The 18,675-nt window shown below is 45.0% G+C and overlaps 1 protein-coding gene across 6 annotated transcripts in view; it reads left to right on the top strand.

The window, feature by feature from the left end:
* MAP2K6 (mitogen-activated protein kinase kinase 6) overlaps positions 1-18,371 on the top strand; it is a 118,166-nt gene extending 99,795 nt beyond the window's left edge. For all 6 annotated transcript variants that reach the window (XM_059671033.1, XM_059671035.1, XM_059671034.1 and 3 more), the window contains 6 exons: positions 75-126; positions 2,758-2,885; positions 4,086-4,163; positions 5,272-5,411; positions 10,611-10,656; positions 17,723-18,371. In XM_059671033.1, the coding sequence (XP_059527016.1) occupies positions 75-126; positions 2,758-2,885; positions 4,086-4,163; positions 5,272-5,411; positions 10,611-10,656; positions 17,723-17,800 (522 nt within the window). In that variant the 3' untranslated portion in view covers positions 17,801-18,371. The remainder of the gene's footprint in view (positions 1-74; positions 127-2,757; positions 2,886-4,085; positions 4,164-5,271; positions 5,412-10,610; positions 10,657-17,722) is intronic.
* Positions 18,372-18,675: the final 304 nt, after the last annotated feature.

Here is an 18,675-nt window from a genome sequence, read left to right on the forward strand (position 1 = left end):
AACCTGGATATGCTTATCATTCGATTTCTTTCCAGGGATGGGGGACATCACTCTATCCTGTGTTTCTCTTGCAGATTGTTAAAGCTTTAGAGCATTTACACAGTAAGCTCTCTGTCATCCATCGAGGTAAGCATCCTGGGGCTGCCCTGGCTGTTCCTCTCCTAGAGTTTGGGTCTTTGACTTGAGTTCTCCGCCTCAATGGATGGGAGTGGGATTGAGTCAGGCAAGAGCATTGCAGGGTTTTTCCTTGGGACTGGGTCGCAAACCCTACAAGTGGCTGTTCTTTATCTTATCCAAGGGCATCAGAAGGCATGGGCTGTACATTACACCTTAGTCAAATATAAAATACCTGTTACCAAGCAGAGCTGTGGGACCACCCGATGGACAGTTCCAGAGAATAGGGTAAACATTCATTCAGCCTGGCCGTCACCTGGGAGCTTGATAGAAAGTAGAACCGTGGGTCACAAGACGAACTGACTACGTTTTAATCAGATGGTAATTTCTGTGCACATTCAGGAGTGAAAAGGTGTGGTCTAAAGCATAGCCTTTTCTGCCGAAAACCGGTTTGGCTCAGTGGATAGAGCGTCGGCCTGCGGACTGAAAGGTCCCAGGTTCGATTCCGGTCAAGGGCATGTACCTGGGTTGCAGGCATATCCCCAGTAGGAGATGTGCAGGAGGCAGCTGATCGATGTTTCTCTCTCATCGATGTTTCTAACTCTCTATCTCTCTCCCTTCCTCTCTGTAAAAAATCAATAAAATATATTTAAAAAAAATAAAAAAAATAAAGCATAGCCTTTTCAGACTCCAGGAGGCAGGATAAAATGAGAACAGTGGTAGATGTGTCTCTTCTTTCTTTCCCTCCTTCCCCTTTTCCTTCCTGTTTTTCGTTATTTCTTTATCCATCCACCCACCCATATATCCATTCTTCCATCTTTCCTCAATCCACATATCTACCCACTTCTCTCTAATACTCATTTCACCAGCAGTATGCAGCACTATATTTTTACAGCCCTGTAATAGATGCCCTGAGAGGTATCTGAGAAGAAAATCTATTCTTATTAATGTTCTACATAGGAATTCTTGATAGGGAAATAAGCAGATATACAACAAACCCATGAAAGCACGTGAGAAATATGCAAGTACCAAGTAGGGAATTAGTATAGGTAGAATATAAACAAGGACATGATTTGTTCAACCAGGTTTTTGGAAAAATTAATGGAAAGTATTGATAGCTAATAAGGTATTGAATTTGGTAATTTTTATGTTCTCTGAGCCAGAAAATAATGTGAAATGCCTCCAAAGGATGCCTATTGCCATTGTTATTCTTAAAAATTGGAAAAATCGGAAGGAGGAAGAGGAGGAGAAGAAGTGGGACAGAGTCCAGATAGGAAGAAAAATGTGGATTATCAACAAATGTGAACCCAATTGATAACGGTTTATTTTAAAATGATGAAATATTTCATCATATGAAAGAATGTATATACAATTAAACAATAAGGAAATGAAATGCATGCCTGCCATTCCATTGAAGGGGGAATTATAAAGCATAATTGTAAAAGTTTTTAGAATAACTTTTTTTTTCCTGATTACATGGACTTTGTGAATAGTGTCCCAGGGGAACAATGCACTATAATTTTTAATTCCATTATCCAGAGATAACAGCGGTTCATCTACTTGGGCAGGTGCCATATCTTTCCCAACTTAAGGATTCAGCAATACTCCTCCATTCACATGTATATTCTGTGACCTGCCTTGTGGACTCAGGAATATCTGAGTTCATGATGAGTTCCACTCCATGACCTCTGACACACTTCCTAAAGGTGCTTCAACCAACACTGGTTGGGTTTATTGTATTTGGTATATTGTTACGTCAGTGTGCCCTTCATTCCATGGGCTATTATTCCTGCACTAACTGTGCAGTAGATCATGCGAAACTGGGCTTTTAAAAATTTTGTCATTGTCATAAGAACACTTCACGTGAGATCTCCCGTCATAAGAGAGTTTTAAGTGTACTGTATAGTGTTGTTCATTACAACGGTGTCCAGCTGGTCTCTAGGATTTATTCAGATCGAATAATTCAGACTATGCCCATGGAATTGGGCGTTTGATTCAGTGATAATTTGTCAAATTCTTACTATATGATGGGGGTTGGGAAGAATAAAGATGATAAAATAGAAGAAACAATTCCTTTTAAAAATACATATATTTTTATTGATTTCAGAGAGGAAGGGAGAGAAAGAGAGATAGAAACATCAGTGATGAGAGAGAATCATTGTTTGGCTGCCTCCTGCATGGGCCCTGACTGGGAATCGAACTATGACCTCCTGGTTTATAGGTCAATGCTCAACCATTGAGCCATGCTGTCTAGGCTTTCCTTCCCTTCCCTTCCTTCCTTCCTTCCCTTCCCTTCCTTCCTTCCTTCCCTTCCTTCCCTTCCCTTCCCTTTCCTTCCTTCCTTCCTTCCTTCCTTCCTTCCTTCCTTCCTTCCTTCCTTTCCTTCATTTTTTTTTTTATGAAACAGTTCTTTTCCATTGGTGGCTTCACACAGTCCTATAAGAAAGACAACCCATGAAATAGAAATCAGGTTGAAAGTAATAAGAAGTATGTCAGTGAGTCAGGGGTGGCATTTACTCTTGTGTTGGCCATGGGCAAAGGAAGCTGAGGAGAAATGGAGATTTCAGGCCCTCTGGTGGTAGGTGGGGGCGATGCATCCTCAGAGCAGGCTGGGATGACGCCTCTCCTTGTTCTTGCTTTCAGACGTCAAGCCTTCCAACGTGCTCATCAATGCTCTGGGCCAAGTGAAGATGTGCGACTTTGGCATCAGTGGCTACCTTGTGGACTCGGTGGCTAAAACTATCGATGCTGGATGCAAACCGTACATGGCTGTAAGTCCAGGGCTGGGGGTGGCGTCAGAATGCAAACCGCGCCAGGAAATGGGAATTGGATGGCTACACGAGGGGAAATGGAAATGTAACTAAGACCCAAGAAATATTCTGCATCTTCTTTTTTTTCTTAAACATTTCCTGTCTGAAATCCTCAGTCACTTGCTTCATCTATAGATAGATAGATATATATTTTTAAATCAAGCAAAAGGTATATTGTTTGAAACAAAAACAAACAAATAAAAAGATATATTGTTTGAAAAACATGTAAACAATGCATGCAGCCCACACATTTTCCCACCCTGAGTCGCAAGGGCGTGTCTCCTTGTTTGTTAAAAACAAAAAAGTAAAAAGAATTTAAATGACCTAAGTGAATCATTCAGGTTAGTCTGGGAGAAACTCATAGCTGTGAGGATTCACTGCCCTCAGCAGAGACCTGGGGGTCCCCTTTAACTTACAGGACTCCGACTGTGTTCAGTGTTGAAATGGACCTTGTGTTTGGAATTTGAAAACCTCTTGTCCCTGTTTCACTACAAGTGTGTCAGTTTAACACCAGACAGTAGCCCAGGGACTCTTACTAATTTTTTCTCACTGAGTTCTGGACTGTTAGACTGTTGGTGTTTTCTGTGAGTTTTTTTGTTTTTGTTTTTAGGTTTTTCCTTTCTTTTTTTTGAAAAATATATATTTTATTTATTTCAGAGAGGAAGGGAGAGGGAGAGAGAGAGAAACATCAGTGATGAGAGAGAATCAGTGATGGGCTTCTTCCTGCACGCCCCCCACTGGGATCGAGCCCGCAACCCAGGCAAGGGCCCTGATCGGGAATCGAACTGTGACCTTCTGGTTCATCTCTCCAAGCTCAGTCACTGTGCCACACCGGCTGGGCTGGACTGTTGGTGTTTTTAACAAGGAACAGTCTAGGCTGGCAAAGCAGTTTGATATCCCGTTTCTTCTGAAGGAAAATGAAAACCAGTTTTGAATTGTGAGGGGACTGCAATTTATTCTTGTCTCCAAGAAGAAGACTAATGTAGAATGAGGGCAGGAGCTGTGGCGGCATTGATATTTATTGTCGCTGGTGAGCCTGCTTGGCCTGGGAGGCAGCGTTGACAGCTTCAGACAACTCACTTGGCAGCGGGTGCTGCCCTCACCCCCAGAGACTTGATTGAGCTAAGAATGTCACCTCTGTCTTTTCTGTCTCCTCTCCAGCCGGAAAGGATAAACCCGGAGCTCAACCAGAAGGGCTACAGTGTGAAGTCTGACATTTGGAGCCTGGGCATCACCATGGTAGCGCATGATAACCATCGTGGGCGATGAGGTTCTGGGCAGACGCCCTCTGTGTTGGTCTTGGGCATCCTTTGTGCCTGAGAGGGCAGGGGGTTCTGAGTGGCAGTGGCTTGCAGTAGGTGCAGGAGAAATGCAGAGCTGGGATTGGGCCGACCCTGTTGTGCTCTCTATTCCACCTCTCAGGAGCCTTCTGCCCTTGCGTAGGTGATGGACTGTCTAACTGTTCTCATCTGTAAAACGAGAGGGTCCAACAACAGCTCCCAGTAGTTTTCTTAAAATTAAATTATTCTCACCAAGGGTCAGGGAAGCTTAAGCCACTCAAAAAAGTGACAGTGCGTGCGGACCCTGTAAGAGCTGTGTCATCCAGGACGTGTGCATCTCCGAATCTGGCTACGATAGACGTCTTGGCTGCCGAGGTCAGGTGCAGCGAAAAGACATGATAAAATAGTGTGATTTCGGAGGCTCAGCCCTGAAGTTCTCCAATCAGTGCCTGGTGACTGACTTTAGTGATGCTCACTGTACGGCCAGTGTCTGAGTTCTCCACGGCTCGGCTCTCCTGGCTCCTTCCCAGGCGCAGCAGCTGTTTAATCCGCGAGTGACTTCACGTCCCTGCCCAGCAAACATGTGATCTATGACAGCAAAGCCGCCTTTATTCAAGTCCAAAAAAAGATCAGTCCTTGGGTCCTCCGTTGTTTTTATTTCGTTCCCGGGAGGGACCTGCAGGTGGCAGCAGATGTACACAGCTCTAAAAGTCTTAGGGCTGAGAATCATTTTTCGGACTGAAAGGTGGAAAACCCGGTTGCTTTAAATCGCGAAGTGTAAGACTGCGGCCTGTCACGTTAAAGGGCCACTGTGGGTTAGGGGGAGGACCCGGTTTTAAACAGGCTTAGGAAGATTATATTTGACCATCCCTCACACTAGGAAATCGGTGGGGGTGGGGCGGGGGGGGGGAATTTGCTAGAGAACTTATGATTAGTTTCTTTTCTCCTAAAATTGTACTTGAACTTCCCCATGGTTTCTCCCCCCTGGTTCTCCTGGGGGAAGACACAGCGGATTCCGTAGGGGACCCCGATTTCAGCGTCATCTCCTTTTCTTCTCTCCCCCCCAGATTGAGTTGGCCATCCTTCGGTTTCCCTACGATTCATGGGGAACTCCTTTCCAGCAGCTCAAACAGGTGGTGGAGGAGCCGTCACCACAGCTGCCCGCAGACAAGTTCTCCGAAGAGTTTGTCGACTTTACCTCGCAGTGGTAAGAAAACCCGTCTCCCGGGTGCCCGGGCGCAGGAAGAGCAGGCGTTCTGAGACGTTCCTCCATCGGGTCTAGTCCATCACGCATGCATTCATTCCAGCGCGTTTGTGGAGTGAGCCCTCGGAGCTGGAGCAACAGAGATGCCTCCATCCAGCCCCTGTCCTCACTGAGCTCAGGCTGTGGCAGGCCCAGGGGTGGAGATATTTCTAGAGTATTTGGGGAGCTCAGAGAAAAGGCGTTGGGGTGGCGTTTCTGGAGGAGGTAAATCTTGAGCTGACACCACATGACGGGATGTCCAAGTGAAAGGCAAGGAGGGGAGGGAAGGGTATTCCAAGCAGGAGAAACCTCGTGCCTCATGGCATAAAAGGGAAAAACTCTGTTACGAGAGGGCTAAGCAATTGGATGTTGATTAGGACACAAAGAGAAAGATGGTGGGACCCATTGGAGATTCAGGGGTGGGCAGGAGGTAAGACGCAAAGGATTACCTTGGATGAGAAGGCAGTGGCTAGTTTCAGAGTGTTACTCAGGTACCTAGAAGTCTTGAAAGCCCTTCCAGCGTTTGGTAGGCTGTCTCCTACAGAATACTTGCTATCTGGCTCTACATGCCCCGGTGGTATGACAGACAGCATTAGGGGTCTGAGAAGGGAATGCAAAGATGGTTGGAGTGGAACGATAAAAGGAGCCATACGGATGCTGTAAACTTTGCATCAACATTGCCAGCGGAATGGAGGAAAGTAGGAGAGGGAGCGGTTTTCTCCAGAAAAATCTCATGGTTTCTGTTTGCATAGGGACCATGGTGCCTAATGTACTTGGATGCTAATGATCTTTGTGAGGGATGCTGGGAAGGGATGCGAAAGGGAAGCACAGAATGGAGCCAAGTGAGCTTATCTGGGCATCCTGCAGAAGCAGGGAAGAATTGGGGGGCGGGGGACATCAGAGAAGGGGTCTTGGAGAGGATCAGTGCTGGCCACTTGCTGCTGAGGAAGGGGCTGGGGAGGGTACAGCGTCTTCATGCCCCTCGGCCTCCATGTTCTTTGGAGGAAGCGTTCTGAATACAGCTTTTATTGGGAAACATCCTGAGACAAAGCAACTGCCTGTAGCTGGTGAAACTGAGGCCTCTTGGACTTTTGGTTAGCTCTAGCCCCATGCCACCCTTGAGGTCTGAGGGTGGCCTGCCATTGTCTGTCTGTATTTTGGCAGAAAGATTTTACGAATGGCTCAGATCTTTGTGGAAGCATTTTAATTTTTTTGTATGTATTAGCACACAAATGCCTACCTCCCCTCATGGCAGTCTAATTGTTTCACTTGTGTTAGCACTGAGAGTTCTAAGTTTGATCTGGAGCCGGGTGGAAAGAGTGAGAAAATTATCATAACCTAAGGGCACCTCTTCTTTTCCATGATGGAGAGAAGGACACAACCTCTGAGGGCAGCTCCCTTTTATGGTGGGTTCCCCATTTTCTTACATAGAAAACTGTGTTTTTGAGACACATCTTCATGAAAGGACCCTTTTTGGAGTGATCGCCATGGATTTTTTAATATTTTTTATGACCTAGGCCTTGATTCTTCAACACATCTCAAAAAGCCCCAACTCTTTATTGTAAGTGAGGACGGGGACTCCACATTTGGAAAGTGAAGGATTTAATATCCAATTTCGAGATGGATATATTTATGCTTTTGGCGCCAACATCTGTCTCTGGACTAACCATTGACCTAGAAGAAAAGGGGTATATTGCTCACAGCCTAGTTCTCCATCAGAGGATTCGTGAGCTCTCGTGAGAGGCGTCCTCCCTAAGCATTCGATGACATCATAGTGGTGCTCCGTTCCATACAGCTTCATCCAGGGGATCCACTTGGAAGCCACTGTCCTCAGATTGAGTATGTGGGTGTCAGTTCGTGTGGTGTGTGGGGCGGAGTAGGAAGCACTCGCAGGCGAGTTAGCTCTAGAGCCCAGAGATCCAGCTGCTTGATTTCTTTTGCAATAACACCAGAGAAACATAATCTTGAGGGAAGGTGTGGAGGAAAGAAAACGTTACGGCATTTATTCCTCGTGAACTTGAAGGAAAAAAACCACAATAAACGTCCAACCCTTCCTTGGTGCACTTACTGTGAAATAGGGACTACTGAATGGGGTTGTCTTCTCCTTCCCCGCCACCCCCCCCCCCCCACATGGGGCTTTCCTATCACAGGGGTTTTAAAGGGTTCCTGGTGTGAGTCATGCCGACCATGGATGCCTCGTTGGGGGTTTCATCCCAGAGAAGTCTGATAGAGAAGCCATGCGGTCTAGCCCAGCAGAAGGCTAAACAAATGGGTCTCTCCAGGCAACGGGATCCTCGCAGGCTCACATAGTTCACCGCAGCCCCTTCCTATAGTCTCCAGGCTCGGGGACTGATGGAGGTCACTGGAGACACCCCCCGCCCCCCCAGAACGCCAGAGCAGCTTGCCTTCGGTTCTGCTCTCCCTTCAGGCCGGTGGAAGAGGCTCTGGCCAGCTGACCCGCCTAGGGGCACGTTGGCGTGTGTTGGAGGCCCACTCGGACATTGACACTGTCTGACTCAGAGGAACTAGTATAAAACAGAGACAAGCAAATATAGTTCCCAACTTGTTCAGGAAGGACAGTAAAAGAGGCACTGGCTGTGTATTTAGCTGATGACATATGTATGGCTTGAAAGGCAGTGTGTGTGTTTATTTTGTGGATGTACTGCTTAGCCTTCTTGGAAACGATGGAGGGGGGGCGGGGGGGGGCAGGGCAGGGCAGATTCAAGCAGACAGAAATCCTCTGGTCAGCACAAACTCAAGCCTAGCGATCCTCAAGAGAGCATGAAGCTGCCTTTCAGTGTTGGCCACGGTCAGGAGTGTGTGCTGTGGCATTTGGACGAGGAATTAGGGCTGCGAGCTAATTGCATGCTTGAAAATGACAAGCCACTTGAAAATTCAAATGTCTTGACTCAGATCCAAAAGAAATCAGTGTCGCTTTGAGCTCCGCCGTTGTTATTTTATACTGAATTCCAAGCACTTCCTATTGAACACGGAAGCGCCTTTCCCCCTAACCTGACGCTGAGGATTGTGCGATTCCGAGGACAGGTTTTGACCTGTTCTCAATTTGGAAGGTAGAGTGGGTTCTGTCGGCTACATTAATGCAATAAACAGCCCTGGTTTGCTGTGTACATACTTTCTGTCAACGCTGCCGTGGTGCTCACGGTAGATTTTGAGCTTCCTGATTAGTGGCTGTAAGTTGAGACCTAGCCTGCTGACGGGCAATCTCTGAGATTTCAGGAGTCCTTAACCCATTACGACGGATCCACTTGGGAGAGTTGCCCACATTTTCTTTACACAGATTAAAAAAAAATACTGGAGAAATTTTCTTACACTCTTCCTGACTTAAAATTACCTCCCCTTAAAAAACGGAAGTTTTAAGTTCTTCTACCCGAAAAGAAAAGAGATGGTAAGTTCATTACCAAATGGATCTCTGCCGTTGTGGAATCTCAGGAGACAGGGACACGCAGAGGCGTGAGTGGGGGTGACAAGGCCTCATTCATCCCATCCAAGCACAACTTCCCATGTCAGCCCACCTCCGCGGTTGATAATTCCTCTTTCTAATCCCCTCTTACCTGTATCCTCCGTTGAGATGAAACTTTCTCTCATAGGTGGTCTGGTCACTGGGGTCTCTAGGTCCTAGACCAGCCCTCAGTTCCAGACTGAAACTTCTCTCCTCACATCTACCTGTACCCTGTCCCAGGTTCCCTGGCTTCTACCCACAGCATGGCCCGGAATAAACTGGTAGGCTGCTTTAAGTTCTCTCAGTTCAAAAGCTTCCTCTTTTCCTTCATTTCGTTTTGTTTTAAGCCACAGTTTCTCAAAGCGTCTCAACTACTCCGCTCTCCTATGGCTCTGTACCTGCTCCCATCCCCTCCTCATTGTTGGGCTCCGTGTCTGGAGCAGCGCTCATCCTGGGTCTCATGTGCTCAGAGTGATCCATGAACACAGGTCCCAGCCGCCTCCAGCACCAGGCCACGTTCCTCTCCATCCGTGTACGATTTTGTGGCCAAACGGGCAAGGGCAGTGTGTAGGTTGCCTGGCAAATCAGTTTTCGAAATCATCCTTTTCTCCATTCTGTAACCTGGGATTCCAACTCCAAATAAACCACTTCTTTTATTTTTTTTTTCCCATTGTAAGGCTGGGGATGGATTCAGGGGTAGGTCTCTTCGGATGGCAATTTTATCCAATGTTATTAAAATGTCTGTGTCTGTATCAGCTAAGTGATAGGAGCGCATGACCACAAAGTATTGTAAGAAGAGAAATTGCTAAGTCACTAGCCGTGACTTTCTCTTTCAGGGCATGCAAAGAGGTTGGAAACAAACACCGTTACCTTAGACCAGCGGTTCTCAACCTGTGGGTCACGACCCCTTTGGGGGTCGAATGACCCTTTCACAGGGGTCGCCTAAGACCATCGGAAAACACATATATAATTACATATTGTTTTTGTGATGAATCACTATGTTTTAATTATGTTCAATTTGTAACAATGAAAATACATCCTGCAGATCAGATATTTACATGACGATTCCTAACAGTAGCAAAATTATAGTTATGAAGTAGCAACGAAAATAATTTTATGGTTGGGGTCACCACAACATGAGGAACTGTATTAAAGGGTCACGGCATTAGGAAAGTTGAGAACCACTGCCTTAGACATTTTATTGGGAGTATTGCTTCTGTCTTGGGCAGGTTTGGCTAAGAATGTATAAAAGCAAATTATATGTTCAGGGGATTGGGAGCAAGGAGAACAAGGTATTGAAGACAGGGAAGAGATAACAGATGTAATATAAGGAACACCTGCCAAGTTCTTTGCCAGTGGGGGTGGAGTACAAATTGTTTTGAAAGAAAGTAGATGTGTATGTTGAAATAGAATGGCTTTAGATCAGAAAAGCTAGTTTATACATCATTGGTAAAGTACCAAAGGAAAGTAAACACACAGACGCACACGCACTCACACACCTGTTCTTTCCCGTAAGGTACACACGGAGTGATTTAAGATATAACTTGTAAATATAATAGAAGAGGAAAGTCAAGATAGATCTTTGTTTTCAGTATGTTTTTAAAGTGGGTTGTGTTTAGTGCTCTACAAGTTCTGAAATCCTAGGCTAGTGAAAATGCAGATGATTTCTAGATTTTAATGTGATTAATTTTTTTTCCTTTAAGCTTGAAGAAGAATTCCAAAGAACGGCCAACATATCCAGAGCTTATGGTGAGTACTGTTAGCGTCATAAACATGTCCAAACTAACAGTGAGTAGCAATAAAGTACCTGATACCTAAATCACAATCGAACAACCATAGTGGAAGAGCTGACTGACTCGTTGAGATATTGATAACTGGAATAAAACTGAAGGGAAAAAAAACCACCATTGAGCCCTTCATTTGTCCTAAATCCTCTTGTAGTATAACATGGGCCATGTTAACAGCTTTAGCAAACTTTCCATGCTGATAAACAATAGCATCTAGGCCAAATATGTCTATAAAATTTATATTTTCAAATAGTAAAGACAGGAAGAGTCATATATCCTATATAATAAAAGGGTAATATGCAAATTGACCCTAATGGTGGAATGACCGGTCACTATGATGTACACTCACCACCAGGAGGCAGACGCTTAATGCAGGAGCTGTCTCCTGGTGGTCAGTGTGCTCCCACAGGGGGAGCACCACTCAGCCAGAAGCCGAGCTCACGGGTGGTGAGCACAGTGGCAGTGGTGGGAGCCTCTCCTGCCTCCTCTGCAGTACTAAGGATGTCTGACTATGGCTTAGGGCAGTGGGCCTAAGTCACAATTGGATATCCCCCAAGGGGTCCAGGGCTGCTAGAGAGACGTCTGACTGCCAGCTTAGGCCCAATCCCCCGGGGAGTGGGCCTAAGCCAGCAGGTGGACATCCCCCAAGGGGTCCCAGACTGTGAGAGGGAACAGGCCAGGCTGAGGGACTCCTCTCCAAGATTGCACAAATTTTCATGCACCAGGCCTCTAGTTACTATATAAAATGAAGGAAAGCATGATTTAAAGGATTTTAATATTGAAAGACATGTCAATGCTATGTGACTGATTGATTTTTGATAAAATATTTAGGACTATTTGGAGGAATTTCTTTTTGATGGGTGTTTAGGGAGGAAAGAATCCCTTCATTTTTTTTCCTTCTGCTTTTTACTGTGTGGAGAAAAGACAGAGACATAATCATCTGAATTATATGACTTCAGCATTCACAGTTTACCATCTGCATGACCTGTGGAAATAAGACTTCCAAGTTGTTGTTTTAAAATAGCTTCTCTTAAGTTGTGGTACCTTCTTTTATAAGCTAATTACAAAGGATTCTTTAACATAGATGGCAGGCAACTAGACAGACTTGGCAGTCCGTATCTCAGTGTATGTTGAGTGTGGGAGGAACACTTTTTTTTTTGAAAAATTATAAAATTTAGACTATTTACTAATGTCTCTTAAACACCCCCCCCCCAGATTTGTTACAATTATCAAGGTTTTAATTGTAGCAGGGGATGGAAGAGTTCTGTTCATGCAATCTGCATTGACACCTTTCTTACTAGACCACAGGTACCCAGCAGGCATACAATGCTCGCTTGCTCCGATCCCATCCCACTCTCAAGCAGTGCTCAGCATCAAGACCGATCAGGGCAGGTGTAGAGGGGCAGGTTACTGGTTCCTCTGAGCAAGAGGTATGGTGAGGTGGCTCCAACTTGGGAAAAGGAGCTTGTTGGCCATTTGTATATCTTCTTTGGAAAAATGTCTATTCGGGTCCTTTGCCTATTTTTAAGTCAAACTTTTTTTTTTCTATTTAGTTTTACATATTCTTTATCTATTGTGGATAGGATAGTAACCCCTTATCAGACACATGGTTTGCAAATATTTTCTCCCATTCTGTAGATTGCCCTTTCATTTTGTTGATGGTTTCTTTGGCTAGGCAGAAGCATTTTAGTTTGATGTGATCCCACTTGTGGATTTTTGCCAACAAGTACATAAAAAGGTTTTCACTATTACTAATCATGAGAGAACTACAAACGAAAACCAACATGAGATATCATCTCACACTGTTAGAATGGCTTTTATAAAAAAGACAAGAGATAAGTGTTAGCGGGGATGTGGAGAAAAGAGAACCCTTGTGCACTGTTGGTGAGAATGTAAATTGGTACAGCCACTATGGGAAGCAGTGTGGAGGTCCCTCAAAAAAATTAAAATAGAACTATCATATCATTTAGCAATTCTACTTCTGGGTGTATATTTGAAGGGGATAGAATCACTGTCACAATGAGGTATCTGCACCCCCATATTTATTGCAGCATTATTTATAACAAGAGGCCTGGTGCACAGATTTGTGCACCAGTGGGGTCCCTTGGCCTGGCCTGTGGGGATAGGGCCAAAACCGGCAGTCTAACATCCCTCAAGGGGTCCCAGAGTGCGAAAGGGTATTCTACAAAGTTGCTGTCACTCAGCAGCTCCTGCATTGAGTGTCTGCCCCCTGGTAGTCAATGTGCGTCATAGCTACCAGTTGGATGGTCGAACTGTTGGCCGGTTGGCCAGTTGCTTAGGCTTTTGTATATAGACTAGAGGCCCAGTGCACAGATTTTTGCACCAGGGGGGTCCCTTGGCCAGGCCTGCACCCTCTCGCAATCTGGGACCCATCAGGGGATATCGGAGAGCCAGTTTCAGTCCGATCCCCGCAGGCCAGGCCGAGGGACCCCACTGGTGCATAAATCCGTACACTGGGCCTCTAGTATGCATATAAGATCTTTGAATAATCTCTTCCTACCCTCTCCCCACTTCCCTCTGAGATTCATCAGTCTGTTCTATGTTTCCATGCCTGTGCATTGAGCGTCTGCCCCCTGGTGGTCATTGTGCATACTGGCCAGTCGGCCGGTCAGACGGTCATTTAGGCTTTTATATATATAGATAGATAGTCGAGGCATGGAAATAGTCTAAGTGTCTGTTGATGGATAAATAAAGAAATTGTGATACCCCATCCACACACACACACACACACACACACACACACACACACTAGAATATTAATTCAGTCAAAAAAAAAGTAAATTGTGGCACAGTGGTATGGCTCAGTGGTTGAGTATCAACCTGTGACTCAGGAGGTCACAGTACGATTCCTGGCCAGGGCACATGCCTGGGTTCCAGGTTCAATCCCCATTTGGGAGCAGGTAGCTGATCAATGATTCTCATCATTGATGCCTCTATCGCTTTCTCCCTCTCCCTTTCTGAAATTGGTAAAAACATATTTTTTTAAAAGAAGGAAATTCTGCTCTTTGCAACACCATGGATGAAGCTTGAGGATATTATGCTAAGTGAAATAAGTCAGACAGAAAAATAAATACTGTATGACCTCACTTATTTGAGGATCCTGAGGAAGAGAGAGAGAGAGAGAGAGAGAGAGAGAGAGAGAGAGAGAGAGAGAGAGAGAGAGGAAGAGAAAGAAAGAAAGAAAGAAAGAAAGAAAGAAAGAAAGAAAGAAAGAAAGAAAGAAAGAAAGAAAGAAAGAAATTCTAACTCCTGAGTAGATGGCCCTTGTAGAAAAGGCAGCCCCTGCGACTCAGCATTCTCCCAGCTTTATTCAACTAAGACCCCCAATTGAGAGGGAAAAGATGAGTAATCCTTGAGAAAATCTTAGCATACTACATGTTCAGGTTGACTATTTGCCCTGATCAGGTTTTTAATAGCCAGCTGGCAGCCATTTCTGCCCTGGGTTCCCCTTTTTGGTTTGCTTATGCAACCCCCAGAGCAATAGAAATGAATTTCACATAAAGTGCAGCAGACATGAGTGGTCCCTGTGGGGTCCTATGGAGCCAGGACTCCTATTGGAAGCTTGCCTTGTTTGTCAGCATTTTCATGTAAAAGAAGAACATTTCCTATATGTTTCTGGCTATTTAAAATGCAAAACTTTTTTCTTCTTCTTCTAAGAGACCTCTTATCAGAGGTTTCAGTGGAAAATACTAAAGAAAAAACTGCTGATTTCTAACTTAACATACATCGGCCGCCCAGTGTTGAATTCTACCTTCCCTGTGTATTCTAACGCTGTAGTCTTCTGTGGTCTGCATATTAGTGTTGTCAGGTTGTGTGGGCAGCCCTTTGCTTGTATGGCGCTAGCCTCTGTGGACTGGAACTGGACTTGCCTTTTAAGGCCATAAGGGCTCTTTGCTTTTCTGTGGAATTGAGGTTTTTAAGTGGAAAATCTGAGTCCAAGCTCTTTGACTTCAGTGGTGGGAAAGCACTTGCCGAGGGGCCATTGTTTAGGTGGTAGGAGTTGGTGAAGAGGTAGAAAAGACAGAAATCCCTTTTTCAGGTGAAGGACACTATAATTAAGGCCCCAACCCAGACATGTACCTCTTATAGAAATCTCAAGTGTTTTTCTTTCTAACTTGGATTGAGTGGGTGTATTTGCTTTCCTATCATCTCGTTTGCTTGTTCTCTCAGACTCCCATTGGGGGACATGACTCAGTAGGATTTGTTCTTCTACACCAGGGGCCAGCCAGCTTTTTCTGTAAAGGGTTAGATAGTAAGTGTTTTTGGCTTTGTGGGACTGCTCACTTCTGTTGTTTGAGTGTGAGAGTAGCCATATTCAGTATGTAAACAAATGGGCGTGGCCGTGTGCCAATAAAACTTTATTTGGAAAACAGGCAGTGGGCTAGATTTGGACCCTGGACCACCGGTGGTCGACCCCTGTCCCAGATGATAACCACCAGAAATGATAACCAGGCAACGTAAGTGATTGCCTAGTGAGGTGATTATGTTCTCCACATCCCCTGGGATGTTCTAGATTGAATGGCAGCGTTAAGGATGACTGACCCAAAAGAAAACCATCATCCTGAGGGGTGAGGTGTTGTTCCTAGGCTCTGGAGACCATTGGTGGTTGTATTGCCCCAATGCTCCTGGCATCATGTTCCTGGAACTCCATGTTTTCTCCAGGTGCAGCCACTGGTGAATTCTTTCCTTCCTGTACCTGGCTCCTTTTTTGGGAAACCCAGCCTGGCAATGATTTCATGGGGCCTAATTTGCTCATCCCCTGGTCACTGTCCTTGCTATTCTTAGCGCACTGCTTATAGAAGGACCCGGGTTCCCCCCTAACCTTTTACAGCCTCCAAACCCACACACACAGGCGAGTCACACTTTCCATCCTGCCAAGCCTGCCTTCCTCCCCTCGCTCTGCCCTCTGGCTGCCATTGCATTTCCCCAGCCCGAGAATAAACTGGAAGATGTCTGAGAATTTTTTTTTTTTATATAAAGAGATGTCAGGTCAGGTTATTGAATTCATTCACAGACTTGGGCTCTATCCACTGAATTAAAAGCCACCAACAGAACCAGAGGCAAGACGGGCTGTTGGCCTGGGAAGCAGTCACTGAGATGATCTGAGGTTTCGCATGTCCTGTTTTGATAGTAAAAGACTTTGAAGTATATGAAAAGATCGCCAAATGTCAAGGGGATGTGGGGAAGCTAATGAGCATGGTGGTGAAGCGCGTGGTAAGCGTGCTGTGTGAGTGGTTAGGAATCAGAGGTAACGCTGTATTTACTTACCCAGAGAGCTCAGCACCAAGGATCCGACATCAGGGCTTCAGTTCATCTCCTGGGTTTGAGGCTCCGAGCCAACGCCCAACCTCTCTCTTCAGATGGGCCAAAGCAGAACGCCTTTCCCACTTTCTGGGTCCTGATACTGAGCAGTGACCACCTACCTTCTTCGGGGCTTTATATATATATATATATATTTTTTGTTCCTCTCCCATTTGCATTGTTTCCTCAAACTTCCATGGGTGGGCATTCAGTTCCCCACAGGGCTGACTCATCCAGCCCCCTCCTCTCCGGTTTACAACAAATATAATTAGAAACCCTACAGCTGGGCAACATGAAGGTTGTAAACTAAAATCCCAAGTCAGGGGAAACAGAGTGAGTCACATATATACTCGTCTGCATGCAAAAGCACTCATAGTTAGCCGCTCCTCCAGTCGCTGGAAAGAATACCAGCAGACAACCAGGAAGGTGGCCGTGTTGTGTGGCGGGGGCAGTGGGGAGCAGGACCCGGCTCAGGTCCTACCTGAAGGGACTGCCCTTTTTGATTTGGTTGGTTGGCTGTATTTCCCCTGTGAGAACTGTGGATGGATCATGAGCTGATGTATCTCCTTCTAATTAGAGGTGGAAGCGTCCAGTGTACAGCCAGGCAGTTGCTGTCACAGCATGGAGTTATTTAGGGAAGACGGTTCTGGTGCAGAGACAATGGCTTTGTTTCCTCCAAACTTGTTTTGAAATGCATGGCCTCTCGTGTCAGACCATGCCTATTCCCCGAGCAAAGTGCTGGGCTTGATGTTCTTATAAAGTTGATTTCATGTGACCTGCGTGAATAGAGACCATTTCTTTGGCTTTTCCACCTTGGATCTGCGAGTTGCGTTTTCCCCACCCATAGCTAGAGTTTGGCAGTCCACATTGTTTTCCAGAAGGATCAACTCTTCCTCAAGAGAGACAGACGTAAGTCTAACTCAAGGCTGTAGATGTGGCTTAGAAAGTGGCTTTGTTAGCCCTTCCAGTCCAAACCAGCTCTCCAGGGTCAAGGGCAGGCAGTGTCTTGCCCGTTTACTGTCCTGCAAAATTGGTTTTTCATTCTACCACCTATTTCCTGAGAAGTGACTGTGCATAAACCTGTGAAACTTGTAATTATTTTACTGCTATATCCGTATAACAGTTCTTTGTAGGGCTGGGTTATGTATAAATCAGAGTTTGAAATGTCTTTGCTGATCCTTGGATTTTACCATAAATAGGATCTATGTAGCCTAATTACGTAATATGTTTAAGCAATAGGTCCTCTGTAGTGGGAACACATCAAAATGGGAGAGTGGCAGCTAAGAGGAAATATCTTTAAAAATGCTTGCATCGCCCTAACCGGTTTGGCTCAGTGGATAGAGCGTCGGGCTGCCGACTGAAGGGTCCCAGGTTCGATTCCGGTCAAGGGCATATACCTTGGTTGCGGGCACATCCCCAGTAGGGAGTGTGGAGGAGGCAGCTGATTGATGTTTCTCTCCCATCGATGTTTCTTACTCTCTATCCCTCTCCCTTCCTCTCTGTAAAAAAATCAATAAAATATATTTTAAAAAATAAAAATGTTTGCATCACTAGATGTGAACTTGATTTGTGATGAAGTAGGAAGAGTCCAGTTTAGCCCTGATAGGGGTATTAATTTGTTTACCAAACAGATCTGTTAATTAACTCATCGCATACCTTGTCAGTGACAAATTTTAATATCATGTATTTTTTCTTTTCTTTCCCAGCAACATCCGTTTTTCACTCTACATGAATCCAAAGCAACAGACGTGGCATCTTTTGTAAAATTGATTATTGGAGACTAAAACGATGGACTCAATCGGTTGACCCTCCTGTGGATTGGTGGGTTTACGGGGTGAAGCAAGGTCACTAAAGCGCCAACAGAAACTCATCCTTGAGATAATTTAACCCTGCCTCTCAGAAGGCTTTTTTTCTCCCAATTTTCTTTTTCTCCCCCCTCCAAAGGGGCCTTGGAATCTATAGTATAGATTGAACTGTCTAGATGGATGAAATATGATAAAAGCTTAGGACTTAAAAAGGTGATTAAATATTTAATGATGTGTCATATGAGTCCTTAAGCTTCGCAGACTTTTCTTGTTCTTTATAAAATGAGTGCTTTGGCCCTGGTCAAAAAGGTGCTACAGTAGTGATGAAATTGTAAGTAGACCTGTAGTCTGTCCCACTTATTATTTTAATATTTATGTTTAAGCGCTTGGTTGGAAAGATTCCATTTTATGCCAGGAGGAAGACACAGAAGACAAGGCTGGGTCGTCAATATTTATAGGGCTTTTATGTTTTAAGTTCAACTGTGTCTGTGGTCCAGAAGAAATTATTTAATATGCATCTTTAAGAGTATTATAAAAGTATCAACAAGCAGCTCTTCTTGTGAAATATCTGTGTTTTCAGCTGTTGTGGCTCCCGCATGTTCTCAGATTTCTGCTCAGTCCTGGGTCCTAACCATATATTCCAGGTGGAGTGGCAAGGTATACTGGTCAGACTCTTTTCCCGACTTTGGAAAACATCAAGTCACTTTTCTCACAGCTCAAAGAGTCACAAACTGGGTTCTTTTGACATTTGTGGTGTAGTCTTAATGGACTGTGATTCGTGATGTGATTTTTCTACCACCTCTGTGTGTGTGTGTGCGTGTGTGTGTGTGCGTGTGTGTGTATCTGATAAGTCC

This window comes from Myotis daubentonii, chromosome 16, assembly GCF_963259705.1.
Source record: "Myotis daubentonii chromosome 16, mMyoDau2.1, whole genome shotgun sequence".
NCBI lineage: Eukaryota > Metazoa > Chordata > Mammalia > Chiroptera > Vespertilionidae > Myotis > Myotis daubentonii.